The sequence below is a fragment of the Drosophila teissieri genome, chromosome 2L (assembly GCF_016746235.2).
Source record: "Drosophila teissieri strain GT53w chromosome 2L, Prin_Dtei_1.1, whole genome shotgun sequence".
Lineage (NCBI taxonomy): Eukaryota > Metazoa > Arthropoda > Insecta > Diptera > Drosophilidae > Drosophila > Drosophila teissieri.
In genome coordinates this window covers 13101407-13126203 of record NC_053029.1, presented here as the reverse complement: position 1 = coordinate 13126203, position 24797 = coordinate 13101407, and the positions used below count along the sequence as shown (strand labels likewise).

General features: G+C 39.6%; 3 protein-coding genes across 3 annotated transcripts; 2 read left to right on the top strand and 1 right to left on the bottom strand.

The window, feature by feature from the left end:
* Nucleotides 1–14: 14 nt before the first annotated feature.
* Nucleotides 15–797, top strand: LOC122626187 (heat shock factor-binding protein 1). The gene is made up of 2 exons (XM_043806349.1): nucleotides 15–232; nucleotides 314–797. Exons 1-2 carry the CDS (start codon nucleotides 134–136, stop codon nucleotides 473–475), a joined length of 261 nt encoding a protein of 86 aa, XP_043662284.1. The 5' UTR covers nucleotides 15–133; the 3' UTR covers nucleotides 476–797.
* A 447-nt stretch (nucleotides 798–1244) lies between these two features.
* Nucleotides 1245–2876, bottom strand: LOC122626248 (protein FAM92A-A). The gene is made up of 5 exons (XM_043806440.1): nucleotides 2620–2876; nucleotides 2409–2568; nucleotides 2205–2345; nucleotides 1679–2146; nucleotides 1245–1613 (listed from the first exon to the last, which is right to left on the bottom strand). Exons 1-5 carry the CDS (start codon nucleotides 2757–2759, stop codon nucleotides 1338–1340), a joined length of 1185 nt encoding a protein of 394 aa, XP_043662375.1. The 5' UTR covers nucleotides 2760–2876; the 3' UTR covers nucleotides 1245–1337.
* A 3017-nt stretch (nucleotides 2877–5893) lies between these two features.
* On the top strand, nucleotides 5894–23703 carry LOC122625009. The gene is made up of 5 exons (XM_043804821.1): nucleotides 5894–6111; nucleotides 17586–17753; nucleotides 19408–19592; nucleotides 19676–19957; nucleotides 22987–23703. The coding sequence occupies exons 1-5, from the start codon at nucleotides 6048–6050 to the stop codon at nucleotides 23581–23583; spliced, it is 1296 nt and encodes a 431-aa protein (XP_043660756.1). The 5' UTR covers nucleotides 5894–6047; the 3' UTR covers nucleotides 23584–23703.
* Nucleotides 23704–24797: the final 1094 nt, after the last annotated feature.

Sequence of the window (24797 nt, the reverse complement as noted above, 5' to 3'; positions counted from 1 at the left end):
CCAAGTCCACCCCTATGCTTGATAAAGAAATTAATTTGCAGAAGTGAAACAGTCGCAGCCGCAAACAGAAGCGAAATAGCTTGAAGCGATAGGAATTTTGTACTTTTATACAGCGCCACAAAGAAGCCACAGAATGACCGATCTGCGCAACGAGATGGACAGCGATCTGGACCAGAACTACTCCCTGAACAGCAATGCGGACCCCAAGAACATGCAGGAGCTGACCATATACGTGAGTAATGCCCGATCCGGGAGCCACGCAGCAAATAGAGACCCGAAATGAGCACCCAGTAAACCCGCCTCCTGTTATCAGGTACAAAATCTGTTGCAGAACGTTCAGGACAAGTTCCAGACGATGTCGGACCAGATAATAACGCGCATCGATGACATGGGCAACCGCATCGACGATCTGGAGAAGAGCATTGCGGATCTGATGAACCAGGCCGGGATCGAGGGTCAGGGCCCGGAGAAATGAGATCCGTAGCGCTGGTCCGGCCACGCCCATCCGGAAACTGCATCCCAATACCATTAGATACATACATCGAACACCTGGCACCCAGTCAACCGTATCAAGTTTACAATTCCAGGCTCTCACATTCATTTAATCTCCTCCGCACCCAGCTGCTCCAAAAAACACATTTGCTCATCCATTTATTGCATAGTTTTAAGTTTCGCCCGCTCGGGGCACATCATAATTTAAGTAAAGTAATTCTTTTGTGAGCAATGGCCAATAATTTTGAATTATTGCCGTTTAGTTTCTATTTATAAATTAAAAATTCGAGAATTGTAAATTCCCTGGTATTTGTGTTCAGGACTTCGATTTAACAACGGTTACCAGGCGACCAGTTCCCGATTTATGCTTCCTCACCTGAATGGTTGTTGCGGAAAGGGAAAGAGAAGCGCGTTATTTCCGCTTGATTAGTTATGATATGCATATATTTAGTCTTGTTTATGTGGGACAAATAATGCAAATCGTGAGCTGTGTCCATTAAAGGTGTATGCAAATCAGCGCTGTCTGGCTAGCAGTGCTATGTAATAATGTGGACTTTTAAAGGAAACAAAATTGATTCGTGTACCGAAATGGTATTCCAATATTAAATGCAATTTGTTTGCTAAAATACGAGATAGTGATAGTGATACTCTGAATGCGCAGATAGAAAATGATTCAATTATGGGAGGAATTTTCTAAAGCAGCAGGGTTACACAAATCAAGTAATATAATTCATTTTAAGTATGTTCCTAATTTAATTTTATTTAAGCTCTTGTTATGATTCCCAAATGTGTCTGCAATACTGATGTGACCTCTAGGAGCTCTACTGTTGGTTATAACTTGAGTGCTAATGCTGGGGCACGTGGAACTGCTTCTGCAGCCTTACATGGGTGGAGGCCACCGCCTTGAAGGGATGCTTGACTGTTTGTCTGCTGGGTTTCGAAGGAGCAGATGTGGCACTGGCGCTGGTCGATGGCGTGGCGATATCCTTGCTAGCAGATCGGATCTTTGCCCCAAAGACATTCTCCCGCGGAGTGACCTGGCTGCTCGGCTGCGTGGGCTCCCTCTCGTCATCCGTTGCCGTACCAGATTCCTCTTCCTCATCGCCACTTTGCTCGGTTTCCTTGAGAGCAACCGTAATTAAATGATTCTTAAGGAACAACCAGCCAATATCATGCCTAAGCTTACCTCATCTTCATCATCCTCTTCATCCTGCTCGTCGGTTTCATCTTCGGGTTCTGTTTTACTTCCATGATTGATTCCGGCGCCGGCCAGATTCTTGGTGCTCCTTGATAACTTCTGGCGCCTCTTTAGCGGACTGACCAGGTGCTCGTGCTCCAAGCTGTCCATCGACTGGGAGCGCAGACCCTTTTTGAGGGCAGTTTTCCGGGAAGTGGGCTCTTCCTTGGACTTCATCAGTTTCTGAAACTCTAGGAAATCGTCGCGCTCATCAATGGTTCCAATATCATAGTAGCTTGCGCTGAGAATCTCCAGAGCCTTGGTGTGCTGCTTCATGGAGATCAGTATAAAATCGCTGATAATCTGCTTCACATCGCGCAACTTCCGCTGCTCGAAGTTCCCGATGATGTCGTCTATCTCCTTGTTGGTGCGCTGCACCTCCATTTTGGCCTTAAACAGCTCCGAATCGGCGGCACTCTAGAGTATGTTTTGAAATGTATATTAAGTATATGTAACTTGTTGCAGGTGTACCTACATTGTTCGCAGAAAACTTTGACTTGAGCTCCAGCATCTGGCGTTGGCGTAGAACCTCCTTATCCCGAGCTATAACAGCCAGTCGAAGATTGTCCCTCGTGGACTTGCAAAGCTGCTCGAATTGGGCCAACTCGTTGACAATCTGAGCGTGGTAAATAATGTGATATAATGTAATATAAATGCAAATAGAACAAGGATAACCTACCTTGTGTTCCAACCGGTGTACATTGATGTCCATGTAATCACCCATTATGGTGACCGCATTGGTGAAGCTCTTTAGTCCCTGACAGAGACTCTCGTTGATTTCCTCGTCGTCGGCGTAACTCTTCACGCTCTTGGCCAACTCATCGAAGGAGTCCCGATATCTGCAAGGGATTATGATTATCCATTTTGATTTATTTATTTACCGAACTCACTTGGCCATTTTGCGCGTTACCAAAGCGAACGAAGAACACATCTCCATTAGATGCCGTTCTGTGATGTTAATACGTTCGTTTATTATTTTAACTCGGTCGTCTTTAGTGTTTAGGAAGGATAATTTTCCACGACGAAACATTTTTATTTTGCTTAGCTTATCCCTTTGTATTTATTTTCTCTATTTATTTTATTTCGACAATAAAATCAAGTGAAAACCGTTACCAAGGCAACGATCAAATCCATCTGGCAACTTTGGTTCACAGAGGCATACTCTGTAAAGGCAGTTCTGAAAAACTTACAGAAATGTTAAGAACGCATTGCTGCTAGGTGGCGCTAGTGACAGCTTCTTCCGAAAGTACATAGATGGCGCAAGAATAAAGTTTATCAAGGAAATTAAAAAAATTCTAAAAATACTCAATCCTAAAATAAATATCCGAAAATTGGTAATTTATTTGTAAAAATGTTTATTTTTTTTCCAACAGTGTCAAGGTCAAGAGCGTGAGTGCCTGCCTGTCATGCGGTGTCTAAATTTAAATTGGGAAGACTTATGACTAATTAAGAGGTTGCACATGCCAAAAAAAAAATACATTTAAGTATATTAAATGTATACAACAAATTATATACTGGCGCCCCTTTCCACGATATTGACTTAAGTTTCGCAGCATTGTTTTTTTTTTCTTTTTTTTTTGAAAGACAATTTTATATTTCTAAGAATTTTTAGTTATAAAAGCAAAGCATCTTTTTAAAAAAAAGTTCGTGATACTCACTTGAAAATATATAAGACAATACTGACTCAAATTCTTCTCACTTCGGAGCCTTGACAACCACATCTTGTTTTTGGTGAATTTATTGACTCGACCGCAAGAATGTTGTGTCAACAATTAACCGAAAAAGGTAATTTATTTTAAATGCTCCCCTGCCACTTTAAGGCATAGTGCAATCAAACCTGTATTTAGTAAAACGAAAATAGCAGTCCGAATAAAACCAACGAAAGTGCTGTTAAAACAGAATCCGGTTCGTGGGACCACGACAAGAATTACAAGTTGTAGAAAACGAAGAGCAGCCTACAGAAGATTCCAACAGCTGTAGCTGCGCCGATCGAGATTTCAATCTGGTCGAGAACTATAAAGGTCCCAAGAGTGAAGTTCAGGTAAAAGGGGGCAGGTGGAAACCATTGTCAATCCAAGAACGTCGCTTGGCGCGCGTTCCTTGTCGCTGTCCATATCCCCGCCTCTCTCTTATCTTCTGCATCCGTCTCTTTCGCCGGCGCTGTCGGCTATCCGCTTTGAATTTCTGATTTTTATACACCTCGAACTCCAACGGTTTTGGTCAAGGGATTGCCACTGGAGGACATTCGCGTTCCGCTGGCGACATTCACTTTTGCCCCCACCGACATGGCAATGAATGCTCTGTTTTTGTTCAATTTCTGCTACTTTGTGCACCATTAAAGAGTTGGGCAAACAGGATGGGTTTACACTTTTGGTAGTGAATCTGCTGTAAAAACGAAAGTGGTCTACAATCATATTTTAAACTAGAGGAAATAAGTTCTTTAGTTATTTTTCTTTACTTAATTAATTTTAAAATTGTAGAATGCACATTGGGGAACACTCGGAAGACCCTTCTTCTCTCGTATTCTTCTCTGCTCCTCCCTCCCTTTCCCAGTCTCTCCCCACGATTCTTTTTTGTGTGCCAACGACGTGAGCTGGTATAAATGAAGCCAAAATCGTACGCAGCCGTTTAGTCCGAAACGTTTCATTAAAGCCAACGCACGCCGAAGATCGCGCGTTCTTCTCTGATCTTTCGAAATCGAGTGATTCAAGCGAGCCACCGAAATAACTGTATGACACCGGTAACAATAATAAAATTTATGCAAATTCGCGGGTGTCGGCATGTGAATGTGATTGTGAATGGAATTGTGTGCGTGAACAATTTCCGCTTCGGCGCTGACAAAATTGTTTATAAACAAACAATTTCAAGCTTGTTTAGGCTGTCTGGGCAATAATTTCGACTCCTAATTTACTTTACACTGTTGTTTGGGAAATATTTACTTGTGCTTACTTTTATGCTGAGGCCAACATAAACAAAAGCTTTCTAAAAATATTCCGCATAAAAATGCTATTAAAAGTTTATTGTTGCTAATTTTAAAGACCTTGAAGAATTTATATCCGAGATTAAGAGATTAAAATTATTTGCTATTGTGCAACAAATCGAGTATATTTTAAAATTCTATTTCATTCCACATTTAAATCAGTGTATAATTATACGAATGTTTTATCCGCATTAATATTTGATATTACTGAAAGTTGAATTTATTAACGGTTCATTGATATCTTACTTTTAATTGGGTGTTGTGTCAAAAAGATCATTCATAATCGAACTAACACTAAAGATTCCCAATGAAATGCCGATCTTTGGCATATTCGTTAGTAAAATCGTGATTTAGCCCGGCCCAATCGAACGTGACTACTTTATCGGAGGAATTAACAAGAAGCACTATATCATAACCATTTAATTACTGAGAATAGCCCCTTAGTTAGATCTTTAGCTCCGTTTTCATTTCCTTGGAAGAAAAGTCTCGATAGATGCCCTATTGGGAAATAAGCAAATCATGCCTTTGTTTACAGAAACTACAACCTTGAACTCTACACCAAGCGCTTTCGACAGGTGATTCGAATAGTCGTCGAATAAAGTACATAGCTCCACTCAATGCAATCGAAGTGGAATTAAAATACGAATGGCGAACGAAACATTCAGCAACTGTGACAGGGACACATTTAAAGTCTGAAATAAAAATATAGTGGAATAGAGAAGCCCGCGTGCAGTTAACGAAGCATAGACAAAAACTGATTAGGCAAATTGAAAACACAACTTAATGTACGAAAGGTTCAGTGATCAACGGCGACTACTAAACACCTTTTCAATCAAGAAAAGTATAATAAATTAAAAATAAAAAAGAGTCTTTACATCTACAAAAGGAGTCAGTTTAAGGTGTTTTTGATGGCTAAAGGTAGACGGAATGGCAGATACTCTATAGTCCAAAGTCATACGTTGCACAGTGCACAGTACAGTGGAGTCCGCGAATATTGCGCCCAGCTGACGGGCACAGTGAAGCGCTCTTCCCACAACACTTGTCTGCCATTTGGAATATTTATAAACCCAGCGACTAATTGAGTGAGAGGGAGAGCGAGAGAACGGTCAGCTAGTCACTCACTCGGTTTCTCACTCACTCACTCACTCGACGGCCGTTTATTTGCCGCTTCCTCAAATCATTTAAGCGCATTTGACGATTGTTTGTCTTTCCGCACAGAACAGAACAGAATCGAATCCGGTTGCCGGTCCACATCAACGCCTAAAAGCTTTCAGCCCCAAATAAACTATACAAATTAAACAAATTATTAGCCTGTGAGCAACGAAAAACAAAACAAAAATGAAGCTGTTGTTCGGTTTGCTGATGACCGTGCTAGCCCTTAGCGGAGTTTTCACATTGCCAGGTAAGTGAGAGGCTTAAATCCAAACTGTTGTTAAGGTTCAGCTATGATGCACTCCATAAATTAAACAAAAAATAGTAACTTGCAGTAACCAACATCCAATATGTGTAGTACATACATATGTTATATGTTATTAAGTTATTAAAAAGTACAGACAACCTTTTGACGAGAACGCACTCTTCTACATACCTTTTATTCTTTCTCAATCTGGAAAATTCTGGTAGAATCTGAAAGATTACTTGTGAGTTATTGCACTAAAGATCAGATTTTAAATAACATTGTTATTTACTTTAAAGTTTATAGACTTTAGACACTCGTGCCTTTTATACATAGAATACGTCATTAACAGCACAGCTTGTTAGTAAAAACAATCTAAACGATTTGAGAATGGTTTTAATTCCATTCTGTAGCAGATTGAAGTTTAAAGTCGATTCCGTTGGCGGATAATGATGTCAGCATGCTGATAACAAAGCGAGGCACTTGACAATCAGCCAAATGCATCTTGCAGATACACAAGTAAATACAAATGGCAAAATATCAGGAATGCTCGGCAGCATCGCAGATTCTGCGTCCTTTATTGTCATCATCAGCGTTTGCTGTTCGCTGCCTTTGGCTGCCACTTGAATGCATAAATTGCTGAAGAAGCTGCCAGAGAATCGCAGATGATGGGCGGATGGTGGCATGGTGGTGTGGGCGTGGCAGCGGGTTGGCAGCTGCCACAGCCACTTGAAGTTGTCAAATTCGATGCAGTCGAAATCATTTGCAAGGAGTATACGGATTTTATGCAACACTCGTGAAACAAAATTTTTCGGTAAATGTTGCTTGAGAATCATCTTTGCAATGAGTGCTTCCAATTGCAGTGAAATATTTCGTAAATTGATGAGAGAACATGCAGACAATGTCACTTATTATTTAAAAATATATATATAATTTAGCTTTGCAAATAGAAGGTACTCGTCGTCAGTTTACTACTGCTTAAATATTGAATTCTCTACTTAATTATTCAATGAACATGCTTAGAATAAAATAACACTCAATTGAAATAATTAACGTGGCCAATTAAATCACTATAAAAGTGGAAATACTGGATTTGGCTTATATATTTAAAATTTAAATTAATATAAAATACTTTATTATTACAATTTAAAACCACTTGGAATCAGTTGAATGAACTGACATATTATACACTCAAGTCATCCCATTTCTCTGGCTGATTGCAAGTGAAATTCTTGAGCACTTTTCTCAGCTTGTTCTTATTCTTGTTTTCTTATTTTTCTTAATTTGTTTTTTATGTGAACGTCCCATGGCCAAAAGAATTGGGTTAATTGTGGCCATAATTTGCTTTTAAGGCCTTTTCCAGGGAATGTCTTTCTCTGCCCCAGAACAAATTGCAATTGCATGTTTACATAAATCACTTTTTTTGTGTTCCCGCTGCTCGTACGTGGAACTACGAGTGGAGTAATAAAACTCAAAACAATTATGAAAATTATTGGTGAATTATTACTTTTATTTTTCATCGTTGTCATTTGCTGCTGAATAGACGGGCAATTTGTTTAATTTAGACGGATATTTATTTATGCAAATTGAAGTTAATATTCGAGCCCATACAAATGTTTTGGTTAAATTGTATGATGTATAGTCAGATAATTAACATTTTGTGTCTGGCCTAAATCAGTTGCAATTGTTATAAAGTGGAAATATTCACACTTTGTTTATGGGGCGCTAAGCTGATTATGGAAAATTGGTGGCCACACCGAAAAAGCGTCATTTAATTGAGGCCTAATTTGGGGACCTAATCAACCTATAATATTTTTACTTATTATATAAGAATATTCAAATTATATGTTGCTTTGTTTTATTCTGTGAACGCAATCTAATTGCTAATTCAATTAAAACTATACTAAACGCTCCTAGCAGAGATAAACTAAAAATATTATCAGTTGGCCCCAGAAATCTTAGTTCACTGTTTTATTTGTGAATTTAAGAGCCACGCCAGACAGGGAATATTAAATTAAAGCATTGGAAACAAAGCCAATTGAATGAACAAATCATGTAAGTAGAAAACACTTTTGCGAACTAAATAAAATGCGTATATCTTGGCGTTTTAATTAAAAGTGACTTAACTTATTGCCTTGGATTTTTGGACTTTTGCGGTGACTTCAGGGCGAAGAAACCAAATAAATTGAACTTTGTTCGCATGAATTGTAAATTAAATAAAAACAACAACGCCGACTGCCTACATATAAATTAAAATATTTGTTTTTTTGGAATTTGAGCTGCCAAATGTAATTGGTTTATAATACCAAGGAGTTTGTGTATTGGCCTTGTTACTTTGGCTTTACATTAATTTGTATAAAATGAAATCAACACATTTTGTTTGGTTTTTCGGTTTTACCAAAACGTCTTTAACAATTAAATTTAATTAAAGAAACTTTTGACTTTAGTTTGATCCGTATGAATTTCAAAAGATGCTGCAATTGTAAACGACTGTGAAATTGTATAGCGCAACAACTGTTTCGTTTGCAGTCAAATGATTAATCACTTTCAATGGAAACCCATTCAATTTTACCTGAGAACTTTATCGTTGTATCGTGATTGCGAATTTTAATGGGCGAAAAAGTAAACGAGCATTGGACGCTAGAATGTTTTTATTTTTCTGGCTGTTGTAAATGTAAGCCAGCTTAACGAAAATTCGCGACTGAGTGGCGAATATTTGCAAAGCTTAATGCTTAAAGGCTTATAAATAATACTTTATATTCCAAACTAGGTAGATAGCATTGTGATGAAATAGCGTACATTAAAACTACATTTGAATCTGCGCACTTCTCATCGCAACTACTATAGAGAAGCTTAGAAAAAACATGAGTCATTGGCTGATTTAAAAATAAACTTATAGTTTAACTAGGCATTTTTTGCTGCTGCACAGTATTTGCCCAATCAACAATGAAATGCTAACAACACGCCCGTGAGACAATAGATCAGCGGACTGCCAGCCAGACTCTGGACTCTCAATGGATCGCCGGAAGCCGGAGAAGCAGAGGCAGTTGCTCATAGTCAGCACAAACTGGGGGGAATTAACACGGATCGCCAAGCCATCGCCCCAAGATGGTTATGCGTAGCGGTGTGTCATTAATTAACCAGCACTAATTTTACCATTCAAAAATCTAATTAACTCCGTTCGCAATAAAAGAAAAATAAAGATATACATGTTTTGAATTGAAAAGGAGCATTTAATTCCACCAATTGAATTAGTACTTTTGAAAATCATGCTGACAATTCACGACACGAGCCAACGTGTGAACATCATGATGCACCGAAATAATTGTATATTATAATGAAATCCCGCACATTACTCAAATACTCGGCAGGCAGTTGCAGTGTCAACGCAATGCAGCTTTAAACGATTTGCGAAAGGGGATTTGCGGATGGTGAATTAGGATTGCATGGGCGTAGAAGGAGGAGGGGCCTGTAGATTGAAAGTGGGAATGGGATTGGATTCACAGAGCCGTCAGCAGCTGCTACCATATGTCCTTTTGGCATGCCTGTGAATTTAATGAGATTCCTGTCAAATTAATTTCCGGTTATGATTAGATTTTCGTTAATAGCAATTTGCGGTTTTTGCAGGCAGCCAAAAATATGCGAACCTCAACTTCCATAGCGCCCATGCGCCATGCCATCGAGGCTTTCCCTCATCTACCCTGTAGAATTGATTTGATTTGCATTCACATGCAACATTGTCACCATGCAACATTTGCAATGATTGCAGAAAGTGTCTGCAGCAATTATCTGTCCAACAAATTGTGCTCATCATCGTCCTGAATCTGCTGCACAATTGATTAACATTAAGTAGTTTAGTAATCGTAAATCATGCTCGGAACTGCACCCACAAATCCATTCCATTGCTGGCAGTGGAATTTATGAAAACTTTGCATATCTGCCTGTGGAAGACCAAGAAACCGAGAAATCATTTGGATGGATGCCAAAACTGAGGCTCTTGTGGAATGGTTCTAAAGTTATTTGAGCATATCGAAACCTAATTGGAAGCTTACTTCGGATTCCCAGAAGACATTACACCAAGGTCGTTAATTTTTTGACTATTTAAAGGGATATAAGGGAATGTCGAATATTAAAACTAAATTATTGTTTGTAGGCATTTAGTACTTACCTGAATTTTATTTTATATAAATTCGAAAAAATAATTTATGGCTAATATGCAGTTTATTTTGAATTATATAATTCTGTCACATGAAATATTGATTTTGGAGCACAGTGTTTGCCATTTGATGCCGAATTTAAAGTGAAAGCCTTCGGATCGAAACTCAAACTCATTCGGGCCAAACTGAGGCACACAAATCATTAACAATTGCACCACCTGCCGCAATCCCCCGCCCGTTTCCCCCACCAGTGGCCCCATCAAGGCAAAACCATTTACAAATCCAGCCCAGAAATCAAATCTGAACGCTTTTTCATTCTTTATACATTTTCTGCACGTACTCGGCGGCAAAAATGGTTCTGGATCCAGCAGAAATAATGAAGGCTGAGGCAGACAATGGCCGGGGAAAGCCTAAAATTAAACAATTTTACTTTTTGGCAATTTCATTTTTGCTGCTTTCCAGAATAATTTGTTGCATGTGGCGACGATATGACAACAACAATTGGCAATGGTGTGGGTAGGGCGTGGAAAGGGGCGGTGCTCTTCGTGTCCGGGACCAAACAATCAAAATCAAATTCGGATGAAAAAACTCATTTTAAACGCGACAAACGTAACGTTCAATCTTCCAGAACATTGAGTACGTGACACGATTGTCACATTTCGGGATCGGGAGAAAATTCCCGAGGGACAGAGCGAGATGGATTGATTGCACAGAGAGAAATTTTTAAAGCCACTTTAATTACAATGTGTTTTTACAAAGTGTGTAGCTGAAAAAAAATATTTAAATAAAACTCTGGTAGTACATTTAGGTACTGATGGTAAAGTGATCCACACAAAATTATAAAATAAGTATACTTCATGAAGAGCTTTTCAATGTTTATCTATTGTTAACAAAACAAATATAAACATTTTTATATTGCATTTTTTTATTTCATCGTGTGTTTTTTAACATCGTGGTATTTAAAAAATTTATTTAATCTGCACTATCTAAACTAAAATCTAATAAGATTTATGAAATATTTTTCTCGCTGTGCACTGACTCACAGTAGCAGTCGAAGTGTTTTTTCTGCTGTTTGGGTTTAGGCTCAACTCGCGTTTTGTTTATGTTTCGCCAAAATGCAAATGAAGTGGAGTGAGAAATGAAAAATGAACGCAGCACCTGACTTGTGCGATAAGTTGGAGGTGGGCGGGAAATTGGGGGTGTGGGCCTCACGGGCTGACCTAGCGACCCAAAATTAATTGAATTAAATTTGATTTTATATTTATTTCGTTTTGTTTTGGTTAGCGGTTCTTCCCGCTTCCGTACTGCCAACTGTGGTCACGTAAAAATGGGTTTGTCATGCAAATCTTGATTTCGTGGCACTCTTATTATGGAGCACAAGAAATGGGGTTGTTGAAAGATTCAATAGCCAAGTTATTTGTTTGTTTGGTTAATGAGGCCGTATTGTGCGCCAAATGAGGGAATTGTTTATGAATGATTATGAGAATTCTCCTCAGAAGTGGTTTACTTTGATCAAAGGACTTAAAATGCTTGCCTTTAATAAGTATAGTATGAAATGTAAATATTTGGGTATCCCCGCTGTTTAACTTTCCAGCTTCAAGCAGATATCCTCAAATGTAATCCCCAAAATTGGTTCTGTAATTCAGCACTAAATCGCATTTGTTATCTGCGCTCGCGTCATTAACATGCCCAGTCCAGCCATTTTTCCATTGGACATCCAGCCCATTGAAGTCGCCACACAGCCATATAACTCGAATCTGTCACAACCCATTCTTCTGGCTGCTCCCCAACTTATCACTGCCTCATATGGAGTCGCCACTCGACGCGACTGCCAATCAATCGTGGACAGGGGGAAATAACCATGCAGATAACTAGAACTGCACCGCATCCCCTAATAGACAGCGCATCCGCTACACTTTGAATCGTGCACTCAAAGAAATACTGTCTTTTTTTTCGTTTTCAAAAATTATTATTTGTATCTTTGTACAAGTTTAATAGTAGACCCAAGAGTTTGTATTTAACTCAAAAGTTCAACAACTGGTTATAGAAAATCAACGTTTCCTTTGCTTATTGATTAAGATTTCAAATCGAGAAATTGAGATACTTTTAAAACCACTTTGAGTGTATCTGAGACCCAAAGAGTGGGCAGCAGAGTGGAGACAACCGTGAAACGAGACCCGCGTGTGGCCCCAGCTGTTGTTGCAACGCGTCACATTAATCAAGGCACCCAGTGGCTCCAAGCCCACCCACTCAACCCCTTCGATTTGGTCTGCAGTGGCAGCCCCATCCGGAGCCCCATCCTCAAAGCTAACGTCATCACACATCTCGCACATCTAGGGGATGGCCGAAAAATCATTGTTGACATTTGTAATTAGAATTGATAGCAGGCAGACAGACAGACAGCCGCCCCAAAAAAGGGGTTGGCCGACGGGGGAAGGGGGGGACTTAGGACGGTTAGCCAGGGATTTGGACTCTAAACTAATTTCGTTTTCGTTTTTCCAAAGCTCCAACCAAAGCGATATGCGCACTTTGCGTTGGGGTTCTGCACGTCCATCATTTGTTAAACTTTTGCTTCTTTTTGCCGAACCGAACTGTGATTGGAAGGAGATGATAGCATGTGCGTGTGATTTGCACTGAACAAAATTGCAGAGTAGTGTCCATTTGCCAAAAATTGTGCGTTTACTTGAACCTTAAATGTGTGCTTTTAAGTCAAAGGATCCTAGAAATATTTTGAAATTATAATAGATATAAGGAACTATACAACAATTTCTCTGTGTGATCGATAAATGCGTGCTAGCAAGATAGCAGAACACACAATCACGCAGGTCAATTGAAAGGCATTTCACTTGGAGAATGACAGCAACTAAGCTTCAGTCTGCACTTTCACTCGATTGGGGCTGTCAGTGGGTGGCGATGGGCGGATGGGCGTATAGGAGGTGGGCATTGGGCGTTTGGGTGGCTAACTCAAAAGCGGGCTTTGATTTCACTTTCGCCTCGACTGCTGTTGACATTTGCCCCATGAACCCCTCTTCAGGACCTCAAGTGTCGTAGATGTGCGTCGGTGTGCTGGGCATCAAACTAATTTTCCCCCTGTTTAGAGTTCTTGAACGTGACACAAGTCTGCACTCGGGCCACGCCCACTCCCAGCCACATGTGCCGCCCCCCATTTGGGGGCATTCCCATTTGCCTTGGCTTCTGTCGAAGGCCTCCGACTGTCTCTGGTCAGTGGTTTTCAACTGATTTCAAATCATTTTAACCCAAATTGCATACAATCGAGTTTGTCAGCAGGCGGACTCCCCACATCCTCTCCGCACACTTCAAACGGAGGGAGCCCAATTGTTTTCCCTCAGTTTGGGTCTGGGTTTGCATTTGGGTTTGGGCTTGGACGCAAAGGCGTTGATGGAACCTCTTTGGCAGCTGCAGATGCCCACCAGAAGTAGGTGGAATCTAATCTGTGATGGGATTAGGCTAATGGATTAGGCCCGGATAGGTGATTTTAAAAGCGAAAGCACTTGAAGCGGGGAAAGTTGCAGGTCACAAATAAGACAAAGATTAATTGGGTCCACTATCAATTCACTTATTCACTTAAGGTTATTAATTTAAATTTGGATGGTTTTATATAACATTTTATTGGAGGCACACAATAGTGCAAATTTGTTTTCCAAATGATTTCCGTAATTAATAATAAATAAATAAATTGTTCCCAAGTAGCCGCTTCAGTCACTTTTGTTCTCCACTGATGGCCGTTCCATTAAGCCTCTTTCTTGTGCCTCTTCGCTTTTAGTTATAACTTGCAACGTGGCGGTAAGTGGAAGATTCTCCGAAGATTTACATAGCTCACTAACTTTTTGCAACTACAATCATAGTTACAACCAGCCTAAGTCCCCACCACCCGTCTCCCCCTGCGGCATTAGTGGAAAACTTTTCACATTAACCGAAGTGGAGCTATTAAAAATTCATTAATTGTGTGCAACTGCAAAAAGGAGCAACAAAATCAGGGGAAAAATTCGCTGCGAAAGTTTAATTGATTTGTGAGCGTTAAAATGGTAAAATAATTGATAGATGGCCGAAAAGGATGAGTTGTTGGGTAGAGTCCTTAATGAGAATGCCCTGCAGGAAGAGTTGAAAAGTTGTTGTTTATTTCCAGCATTATATTTTTTTCGCTACATTTTATTCGCTACCCTTTCTATTAATTAGAAAACTTTTACCGCAGCGAGGGAAATGAAATTTTTTGCGAATTGAATTTGCAATTTTGAATGGTAAAGCCGGAAAATGGCAAATGAATAGTGCAAAAGTGGTAAGCTTGTCTCGGCAATAGACAAGCGAGTATTACACATATTTCATCAACAATTTGATCGTCAAAGTAATTGAAAACGCATGCATCGATGATGACCAAAAAGCGAATTGCAATTTTGTATGTTGGCCAAAACCAACCATATTGGGGCCACTCATCTATGTTGGCCCGGGCAGCCGCAATATAAATTTGATGGCCAGTTCTCTGTCTCATCCCCTGGATACGAAAATGCTATGGAAACGCAGCCAATCCGATGCATTTTGCCAGCAGTTTAATTACCATTTTTGGCGCTGCAAGTGGGGAAATTCGAAAAGCTTTTGATATTTTCTGCAATTTTCCACAGGCAACAAAGAAATAACCATGGCAGTTGGCAATTATTATACGCATTTAGTTCTAGTCAAAATCACATATTCTAGTTCCATCAAATTCTCATATTTCTCAACGTGTCTTTTGATTATGTCTCGATGACTTTGTCGGAAAGGTAGAATGTCATTTTATAGAACAAATAATGTGGAATATTGTCTTTGATAATGACTACCAATTGATTTGCCTATCTGTCGGTTGATTGAAAATTGTATTTACTTTTCAGGAAAATAATTTGGCTAAACGCTAAACACACAATTATATAGTCGGTAAAATTAATTTGTCTACATAGAAGTCATGATTTTTCTGATTTATTTTCTGATTTTCCATTATTTCAAAATAAATTCGTTTAAATTTTAAACTCCTGCCAAAGTTCAGCTAAATTCACCTTCTCAAAGAACCAACTTTAGCCGCTGAGCCCGGATACTCCGAGAGCCAAGGCAAAGAAGTCCGGTGCACAAAACCATCATTGCTGCTCACTAAATTATGCAAAATTGTACAATTATGTTAATTAATTGACGCAGCCAGCCGGGCACTCCCACTGCTGCCCCTTGGCCAATTAGCGCCATAAAACGCAGGCCAAGCGATTGTCAGGGATTTTATTTTGGCCTCCCAGGAAGGCAACAAAAGTGGAAAGCCACTGCCAAAAAAACACAAAAATGAAAATGAAAATATATATGAGTGCCACGCCCGCCGCTTGTTAACCTTACATAATTAGCTACAAAAATGCCCGTTGTGTTTAGAACAAAAGCGCAGCGCATTGCAGAAATTTCCACAGTCCTTTTTGGCTTCCCCGAAAATCTGCCAACTGGCTTTATTAATTCCATAATTCACCAGAGGCAGCGGCAGAGCGGTTTTAATGCAAAAAGTCGGGAGAAAAGCTGTGGTCCCCTGTCTGGGCTTAATTATTGGAAAATTAATGAAACTGCCATGTTAGATGTTTTCATTTTTCCGGTGCGCTCCACGTTTCGCATGATTAATAGCCTTTACAAATGAGGGGTTGGCTTGCTGAATGATGGGGTTATCTTTTGTTTTTCCCCCTTCAACAATATTCAATTTTATTTTTATCCGGAAGATTTTAAGATATTTAAAGGCTTCTTACAATACGAATGCTGTAAGAGGAATCTTTGTATTGGATGTGTGAGCTGTGCATTTATGTACATCAAACACCAACAAATATATCCATGCTGCATATTTGCCAGCAGGTAGCCCACTTTCATATGCACCACCAAAGGTAAATATTTGCACTTGTAAATGACATTCACGTCTGCCAATCTGCCCCCTTTCACTCGGCGCCTCTGGCCCACATTTGGGGTCTTTGTTTTTGTTTCTTCAATTGCTCCACTTTATGTTTGAGCTGAGTGGGACTTAAGGGGTGGGGTGGGGTGGTGATATTTTTTCACAAAAACCCAAACATATTGCGGACATCGTCGTGTATATTTCTCATAAATCGGCTTAAAAAGCGAATGTAAAAAGGGACCCGCAAAAGTGCATTTGTTTTGTGCACCCCTGAATCAGACATCATACTCGTATCGCATGCCCCCATGACCCCTTGGGGTCACATACGTTCGCCTTCTGCGTAAGCAATTTCACGCAGCACATAAAGCTTTTCATATTTCACATTTCCACATTTTCACATTTCATTCCAACTGGAGGCGACCGAGTTGCCCCGAGACGAGTCGAGTAGAGTCAACTGGGCTTGACTTATTTGTATCGTCGTTATTTTGGTTGCAAGTGTCTGATGCGACAGGGTATGCAGGATTCTTAAAGTGGCTGGTTCTTGTAAAGGAGCTTCTTCAAATAATCCCAAATATTTGGGAAAACCAATATCGGAGATAATATGTTACTAAGTTTTTCAGTAATGCATAAATATTTTGGTGATTTTTGAAGATCAGGGGAAGTACTGAGTACTGCCCTGGTCATCAACCCATCTCCACTCCTGACTTGTACTACGTTTTTCTGTAATGCATAGATATTTTGGTGACCTGATCTTGGAAGTACTGAGTACCGCCCTGGTCATCATCCCATCCCATCTCCGCTCCTGACTTGTGTTATTCGTGCTCCCCCTGGCCACTTGTTGTATGATTGTATGATAGTATGGTTGTGTGGCGTTGTTTTGCCTGTTGTCGCTGTCAGTGTCAGCTGTTGAGATTTATGAAGTGCAACATGCCAGGACTAAAGATTGAGGGGTAAAAAGATTGAGCATCGGCGGAAGAAGAAGAAGGATGGGTGAATTTATCTACGCCTGCAACCTGACTGCACTTCGCTCACTCGCTCACTCTGAAATCCCGACGAAGGATTCTCGTTATTTAGGGGCTCTCAGATAAAGCCTTGGCCCAGTTTTTGAAGTAGCGAGAATAGGGTTTGAAATCACAGAAAGGATGCTTTCTTAAATTTTACAAAGAATACATAATTTCAGTAATCAGAAAGGGTCAAGTGAAAAAAGCGCTTGCATAATCCGAGACCTTTAAGCAAAAAAGAGAGATGGAAAAAATGATGCAAAGCAAAGATTGCATAATCAGTGTTAATGAGGCAGAAAAAAAGAGGTTCTTTTAACCGCTGATTTGGCTAATTCAATCCAATTTTCACCAGCCAATTTGGCTCTTAATGATGACTAACAGAGCTTAATTTCCACGGAAATAACTTTTTCTGTCCTTTCATTTCAGCTCGCAGCGACCCGCAGGACGACGCAGAGGTGATTAAAGTACCGTCACGCCCTCAGCCCGAATCGGACTTCCATGACTTCCGCGGCGTCATCGATACCGGCTCGGGTTATCCCTTCCTTCAGCCGAATCCTTCGAGCTTCAATGAAGGCTTCTTCGACTCCTTCGATGGTGAGTAGCGCGCGTCACACGCGGCGTATGCGTGATGCAATGCTTAATCGGCTTGAGCATTTGTAATGATTTTTTAATTAAACAATATTTTAATGTGGCCTCAAAAACTGCATGCAACATGCAATTACATGTCTCGCATGCATTTAATGTTTAATCATTATAATTCTGCTTAACGATGATCGAACGGCTGACATATAACGTATACTTTATATAGTTGCGGTTGAACAGGGCATTTTGCTTGTGAAGAACAGTTTGTAACAGCAACATTTTATATACAAAAGTCATGTTTTTAGTTAGTTCTTGCGTAAATAGAGTATTAGTGAGGTTGGCTTTAATGTTTATCACTGTTGGTCATGGCTTAAAAGCACATCCCCTGGGCCAAGCCAATTAGCCAATTTCCTTTGGGGACTTAACTTTTAACTTATCCATCTCTTTTTCTGCGTATTGCCCACTCCATGCGATGGAAGTGAAATGAAAAACAATTTATCAAAATATTATGTCAAGTTCTTGTAGCCAGACAAAGTTTATTTATGCTCTTGTATTTATTTCTATATTTATGGCGGACCCAAGGGAGTGGCGTAGGAGTGGAGTAGGTCAAACAAGTCTGTTGACCATTAAAAGTGAAAAGTTTTGCGCCTCCTCTTGCCAATTTGTGCTTAACTGAGACCGTAAGACATCGCAGATGACGACGACGACGATGAAGCTGAAACTTCATAAATCTTCTCCTAATACGTTCGAGGTCGAGGGGTAGGATAAAAAGTTCCAAAAGCCTTGGGCATTGTATATGCATAAAAGTTCTTATATTCTTTGTTTTCTCATATTTTGGCTTGGGAGATAGAAGATTGCAGGTCAATGATAACGAAGCGTAGAAAATGGCATATAGACAAATGGAAACTTGAATGCTGCGTAGCCGAACAAAGTTACTTGCCAGCAAAACATATTTTTGATCTATGTATTTCTTGGAACTGAAAGTTAAAAGATATACACTTTAAATTGTATGATGTAATCTTTCAAAAAGATTAGAATATAGTATTTTCTGTATACTTTTTCACGGAGCTATTTAAACGCATTAAAATGCAGCAAGCAAATGAATTTGTCGACAAACGACAATCAGCAACCGGGCCAAAACAAAGTCGTGCAAACAATGCGGTCAAGAATTTATGGCAAGGTTGAAGACAACAAAAAAGAAACTGAAAAAGGCCAAAGAACTAAGGAGAAGACAGACTTATAGACTAATAGAATGGGAAGGGGTGGCAGCCAGGGGCTGAAGGCTTACAAAAGTACAGACAAGAAAATGACAGAGACGCCGGCGACACAGAAAACGCTTTTTAGTGCGTTTACGGATTAGGGATTTTCAAGCTGAAAAATACATTAGCAGCAAGCAGGAACGACAACGGAATGTCTCTTCCCTCTCAAGGATTGAAATATAGATAGAGACTCAGGGGGAATTTCATGAGCTAGTCTAGACCAGAAACACCTGCTCAGTTTCCCACCGAATGTTTGAATTTCTGTAGTTCTAGCAGCACATTACGATGCTGCTTTGACTTATTCAATCCAAAATAATCTTAAAAATATGTATAAAAGAAATGCAACTTTTTAAAGTTATTATGATAATTCAAGAAAGATTAATTTGTTAAATTGTTAATTTGTAAAGATCTCTTCCGCCGTCTGCGCACCCGTCTGTGGCCTGTGATTGGCAGCGATTCTGGTGAGGATGCCGCTCGTCCGACTGGCGACTCTGACGATTCCAGTGATGGCAGCGGAGCAGGCTTTTCCTTCGGTCTGCGTCCTTTGGTTCCGCTGGATTCCAAGAACGGCAACACCACCTCCACCATTAAGGTAGGGAAATATTAAACTGCATTGGAAATCAAACAGTCTGATTGATTTGTTTAAGAGTCATAACTAATACCATTCACCACCAGGTTGTCGATGGCCATAAGGTTGAGATCAACGAGACAGTGTATGGTGACAGCAACAGCGTTTTCAAGGTCCGCTTGGTGAACGTGCGTCCTCTGGAGAGCGGCGAGGAGGTGGCCCAGGGAGTGCACACCAGTGGAGGTGGCTTCCAGCCGGCGGTGAATCCCATCACCTCTGCCCCGCCCAAGAAGGCGGAGGAGGCCGACGAGGAGGACGAGGACGATCGCCGCGAGCCGCTGGAGAAGCAGCCGGAGGATAACGAGGTGCGCGACATTGATGAGCCCAAGGTATAGACTTTGTCGTAAGACAAAGAAAACATATATTCTTTGAAAGACATTTAACCTGGAAATGCTTGGCAAGCGCTCTACTAACCAATAAAAAACACGAATTGTATATTGATACCTTTCTATAACTTGTAATATACCTATATACATATTTCTATTCTTTTTTAAATAAAGTTTTCCATAAAACTAAGCAGTACATATCGTATATACCTACTATAGAATTGCCTGCGTTTATTTTATTATACTAAATATTATATCTCCCAATAATGCAACTGAAATAACACTTTATTGGGATTTTGGTTTGGTTGTGGTATGCTTTTATATTTCATACACTTCTGTTTGTTTAAAGCTTTTATTTGATTCTATGCTCTTTATTTTTAATGCAGTGTTTTTTTTTTAATTCCGTTTACTCTATAATTAAGTTTTGCTAATTTGTCAGGCCAATAATCTGTTCAAACCGCAATCGTAAATATTTTATTAACCCGACAAAATGTTGAATTGTACAATTAGATGGTTTTTCTTCCCATCTGATAACGATTTTGCAGTCATGTAATATGCATATTGGTTCATTGGGCTTGTGAGTAATTTGAGCCTTTTTTTATGGCATTGCAGTGCATCTAAATTAATAATGCAAACAAATTATAGTTTGTGGCCACATTATTAAAAAATAGATGCAACAAAATATTATGCAAATTTGTAGACACGTAAAAAGGTTAATGTGATGAGAGAGAAACAAATATATTTGTTTTGTAATGGACAGCGGAAATTGAATCCTGACAAAGTTAATGCACAATAAGTTACGGTTTAACTGAGATTATTTAAAGATTATATTACGTCCGGCAATAGAAAGATGACTTTTGGGAAAGTTTCAGGCAGTCAGCTTTAAAGCTAGAGAAAAGGTAGTTCGCGTGGAAACGGACAGGCGGACATACGGACATACGGACAAGGCTATATCCACTCGGCTATTGATCCTTTGTTGGGTTGCAAACTTCGGACATTAATCATTATACCCTCTCCCAGGGTATATACTAAATACTTTCCTACCCCAAAACCAGTGCCACCCCGGCAATTGGTCACTGGCGTAACCGATTCTTCAGCGGTCCATGCGTCACATGCGACCATTTTTCTTGGCATTTTGGTTGCAAGTCCATTAATTACTTTTAGTCCATAATAAAAATTAATTTTTATTAAAAGTCATGCGCTCCGCTCGCATAAATCCTTGCCTTGGGCGGTGGGCCACCGTTTCGCGGTGGGCGTGGCTGGTGGGCGAGGGCAGCGCCGTATTTATGAGAATTTATTGTGTCGAAATCGACGAGTACCGGTTGGATAAATTTGTTGCCGCTTTTTGCGTACCGGCATAAATCAGCGAGAAATTAATAAATGGCCGTAAAAAAATCGCAATGTTGCGTAAAGCGCTATTATTAACAACTTTAAAGTTGTAAGTGACATGTCAACGTTTAAATACGCTATTTTAAATTTAAATATTGCCAGCGGTGACATTTTCATGCCCGCAACGGAAGCAGGAGGACGGGGAAAATAAAAACTATTCGCACAAGTTGCGAAAGGCATTCGATTTGTTTTTATATTTTCATTTAAATTTTGTGTGTGTTCAACTTTATATTTCATCTCGCGGATATTGAAAGTTGTGGTTTGTGTTTTGGGTGGGGAAATTGGATGTAGAGTGCGGGGTGCGGGGGGAAAGGTCTGGCCTCTCATGCGTTTATTTGAATTTAATATTCATGGTTATAAATATTAATGTACATGGAAGGGAGTTTTTGAGTGGGCGGGGCAGAAGCACGGCAATAACTACTTTTCCAGCTGCATTGAAATATTGCAAAATTATTTAAGGCGATGATAAACAATTTGGCGATCGAAGCTTCTGGCAAAAGGCATGTGCTATAATCGAAATCGAACAATTTGAATTACCTACTTAAATCTTAACAAAAACAGTTGCACATTCCCTTAAAATAACTATAATATATAATATTTATTATTTTTTGACATCTTTTAATAATATTACGTATTTCCATAAATTAAAATTAAAAAGCATTATAATAAATAGCATTGTAAATAATTCATAAGCTGTGCAATAATCGTCGCCATATTTAGATAACAAATGAGAATAATCATCCAAAAGGTAATTACTCAAACATCTATACAAATTATGGAGAATTTCTCAAGAAACCAGCTCGGTGAGTCAGTCTTCGCTAATCTGCATAAAAACTATAGTAAGTTAGCAGTACACCCCACCGGTTTGGTTCCTTCTCAGTCTACCCCGATTTCAAAGCTCTTCCGTTGTGATAAATCACCTGCAATATAATATACTAAGGTGATTCCAGCGAACCAAAATACACAAATGTGTAAAAGGTTGTAGGCATTATTAATGCGAATTTCTAAGAAAATACTACGAGTGTAGAGCCAAGTTGTACAAAAATCGCCAGGGGAAGAAATGACCAGATGAGTGAGAGGGAATAATTTGAATGCTGATTTAACAGCCAGCGAAGGTGACTCACGAATTGAGCGTTGAATAACAAACGCAAATGATGAATGAAGCCAAAAAAGAGTGAATTGTATCTAAACAAGAGAGAAGAACGGCTGATAAGATGTATCTGTTAACATCGGTTTGTCTCGTGCTCATTCACACTCGTTGCTCATTAGCTTTCGCGGTAGGCTGCTGTTAATATGCCCCTCTCTTTTCATTTAACATAAGGGATATTGTGTTATAAAAGTTTAAGCTCGACTTGCCGGCAGTTCAGTCAAAGAATTGATCACTACGCGTAAAGAGGTGCGTCTTCATTGAACTTCATTCGCCAAAAACAGTGACACATTTGTAAAACAATTAGGAATTATTTTTGAATAAAATATTACTTTACTCGCATTCTGCATGCTGCTGCTAAATCAAAAGTTAACCAATTCCTAACCCAATTGATTGGAAAAAAGACATCAAACATTAATTTCAACTTTTTATTATTGTTTATTTCGCACACACGCACACATATGCACCACTAAACTCACAACAAATCGATGCACAGTCCACAACACCAACCACCACAAGTTATACCACAAATCCTCACACCAGCTCACCCATAGACTCCGAGTTCGAAGCTTCCGATATCAGTGAGGATATAGCGGAGTCCCTGCCGGAAGAACAAAAGAGCACCATGGAGCAGATGCAGCAAATGATGGAAACCGTGCGAAAGGAGATCAGACATGAGGAGGAACTGGAGCGGGATCACGAGGACAAGGAGTACCTGGAGAAGAAAGAGAAGAAGGAGCGCGAGGAATTCGACTCCTCGGACGATGAGGACGGCGAGGCTACCACTCCGGTCGTGATGAGCGAAACATTCAACGATGAGTGGGCCGAATTCGATCAGGATCAAGAGCTAGAGCACGATCGGGTTGAGGATCTGGAGCCCGAATTGGACGTTGAAAACGATCTTAACAACGAGATCGACATCGAGGAGAACTTTGTGCCCATTGACCTGTCCAACGATATAGCCGTCAACGATGTGGCTGCCGCAGATCCCCATTTTCCCATTAATACCGATGCCGAGTTCATTGTGCACCCAGCTGTAGTTAGAACCATGCCCATGTTCGAAAAGCTTTCCTTAGGAGAGCCTGCGAAATGAGGATTCTGAACCCCAACTAGTCTAGGCATGTCTTTAATCTTAACTCCATAGCTTGTAAACCTGAATCGAGGATATCTCTGAGAGATCCAAAGAAACCGGCGCTCACTTCATCCGTAATTTATCTTATTTATTTTCACTGAGAACGAGTATTATGTGTGCAAAGTGGCATTGAAAATTATTTATTTTTAAAATACAAGAAATCAAAAATGAATGCATTAATATAAGTAAGCCTTTCGATAATAGCTTTAATTTATAATGAAGTGAAATAAAACACATACTTGTCTTGGATAATTCTGAGTATTATAAGGATGAGTGCCATTAATATGAAAATTTCAGCTGAGCAGATTATTCCATCTTGATTGGGTCTTGAATCGATCTGAACAAATTAATTGATTAACCAATTTCATCCAGAGCTTATAAAGCTTTAAAAATGTGCAGCATATTTTCAGGCTTCTGGTGGAGATTTCAGTGGTTTAAATTGAATACGGGCATAAAATGCTTGATAGGCATTATTCGCCTCATTAGTTTTGCCTGCATTAAATAAAAACACTAGTTAATTATTTTTTCCGTACTATGCATCGGGGTAATTAATTGTGGTCAACTTATGGTTAACTTAATTGCCTGTTATTCTTTTGTCAAACAAAACCATCGGTCAGAAGAGCTTATTAATTGCTGAATTATAGCCTCGGAAAATGGTCTGAAAAATCATCCGATTGTCCTTGCATACTGAAAAGATCAGAAGGTAGTGAATATATACAAAATCAAGGTACTACCAACTCTTTTCAATCAAGAAATACATATTGACATTCCATTAAATTAAATTCTTGAACCGTTATAACAAAAAGTCTATGTAGGAAGCCATTGTACTTTGAAAATGTCAATACTTATTGAAAATAATTGCACGAATATGGCGAAATTGAAGCGTGAATTGTACAGAATTCACTTTTTAACTTTTAAATTTCGTTTCGGATGGACGTCTGCCGTTTGGGTAGCAGGCCCATTGAATGCATAAGTGGCAGACATATTTGTGCATTACAACGAGGGCTGCCATCCTCATCATCATCATCATCAGCACGATCCGGTGAATAAAGGATGTAAACTGTTTTTGAGCTCATCGGGGTGTGAGTAAAGAGCATATCAGTAATTATGGCTCCTGTGCTCCCCCCACCTCCAATCCGTGATTCTTCATACAGGTCTGGATGGGACGGGCTTTT

Bases quoted from the DNA above. Each gene is read 5' to 3' on its own strand.
- LOC122626248 (XM_043806440.1), bottom strand. From the start codon at position 2,759: ATGTTTCGTCGTGGAAAATTATCCTTCCTAAACACTAAAGACGACCGA. The intron at 2,569-2,619 runs GTGAGTTCGGTA...AATCCCTTGCAG, and splicing joins GTAACGCGCAAAATGGCCAA to ATATCGGGACTCCTTCGATG. The intron at 1,614-1,678 runs GTAAGCTTAGGC...GTTGCTCTCAAG, and splicing joins AAGAGGATGATGAAGATGAG to GAAACCGAGCAAAGTGGCGA.
- LOC122626187 (XM_043806349.1), top strand. From the start codon at position 134: ATGACCGATCTGCGCAACGAGATGGACAGCGATCTGGACCAGAACTAC. The intron at 233-313 runs GTGAGTAATGCC...TCCTGTTATCAG, and splicing joins TGCAGGAGCTGACCATATAC to GTACAAAATCTGTTGCAGAA.
- LOC122625009 (XM_043804821.1), top strand. From the start codon at position 6,048: ATGAAGCTGTTGTTCGGTTTGCTGATGACCGTGCTAGCCCTTAGCGGA. The intron at 17,754-19,407 runs GTGAGTAGCGCG...TAATTTGTAAAG, and splicing joins CTTCTTCGACTCCTTCGATG to ATCTCTTCCGCCGTCTGCGC. The intron at 19,593-19,675 runs GTAGGGAAATAT...ATTCACCACCAG, and splicing joins ACACCACCTCCACCATTAAG to GTTGTCGATGGCCATAAGGT.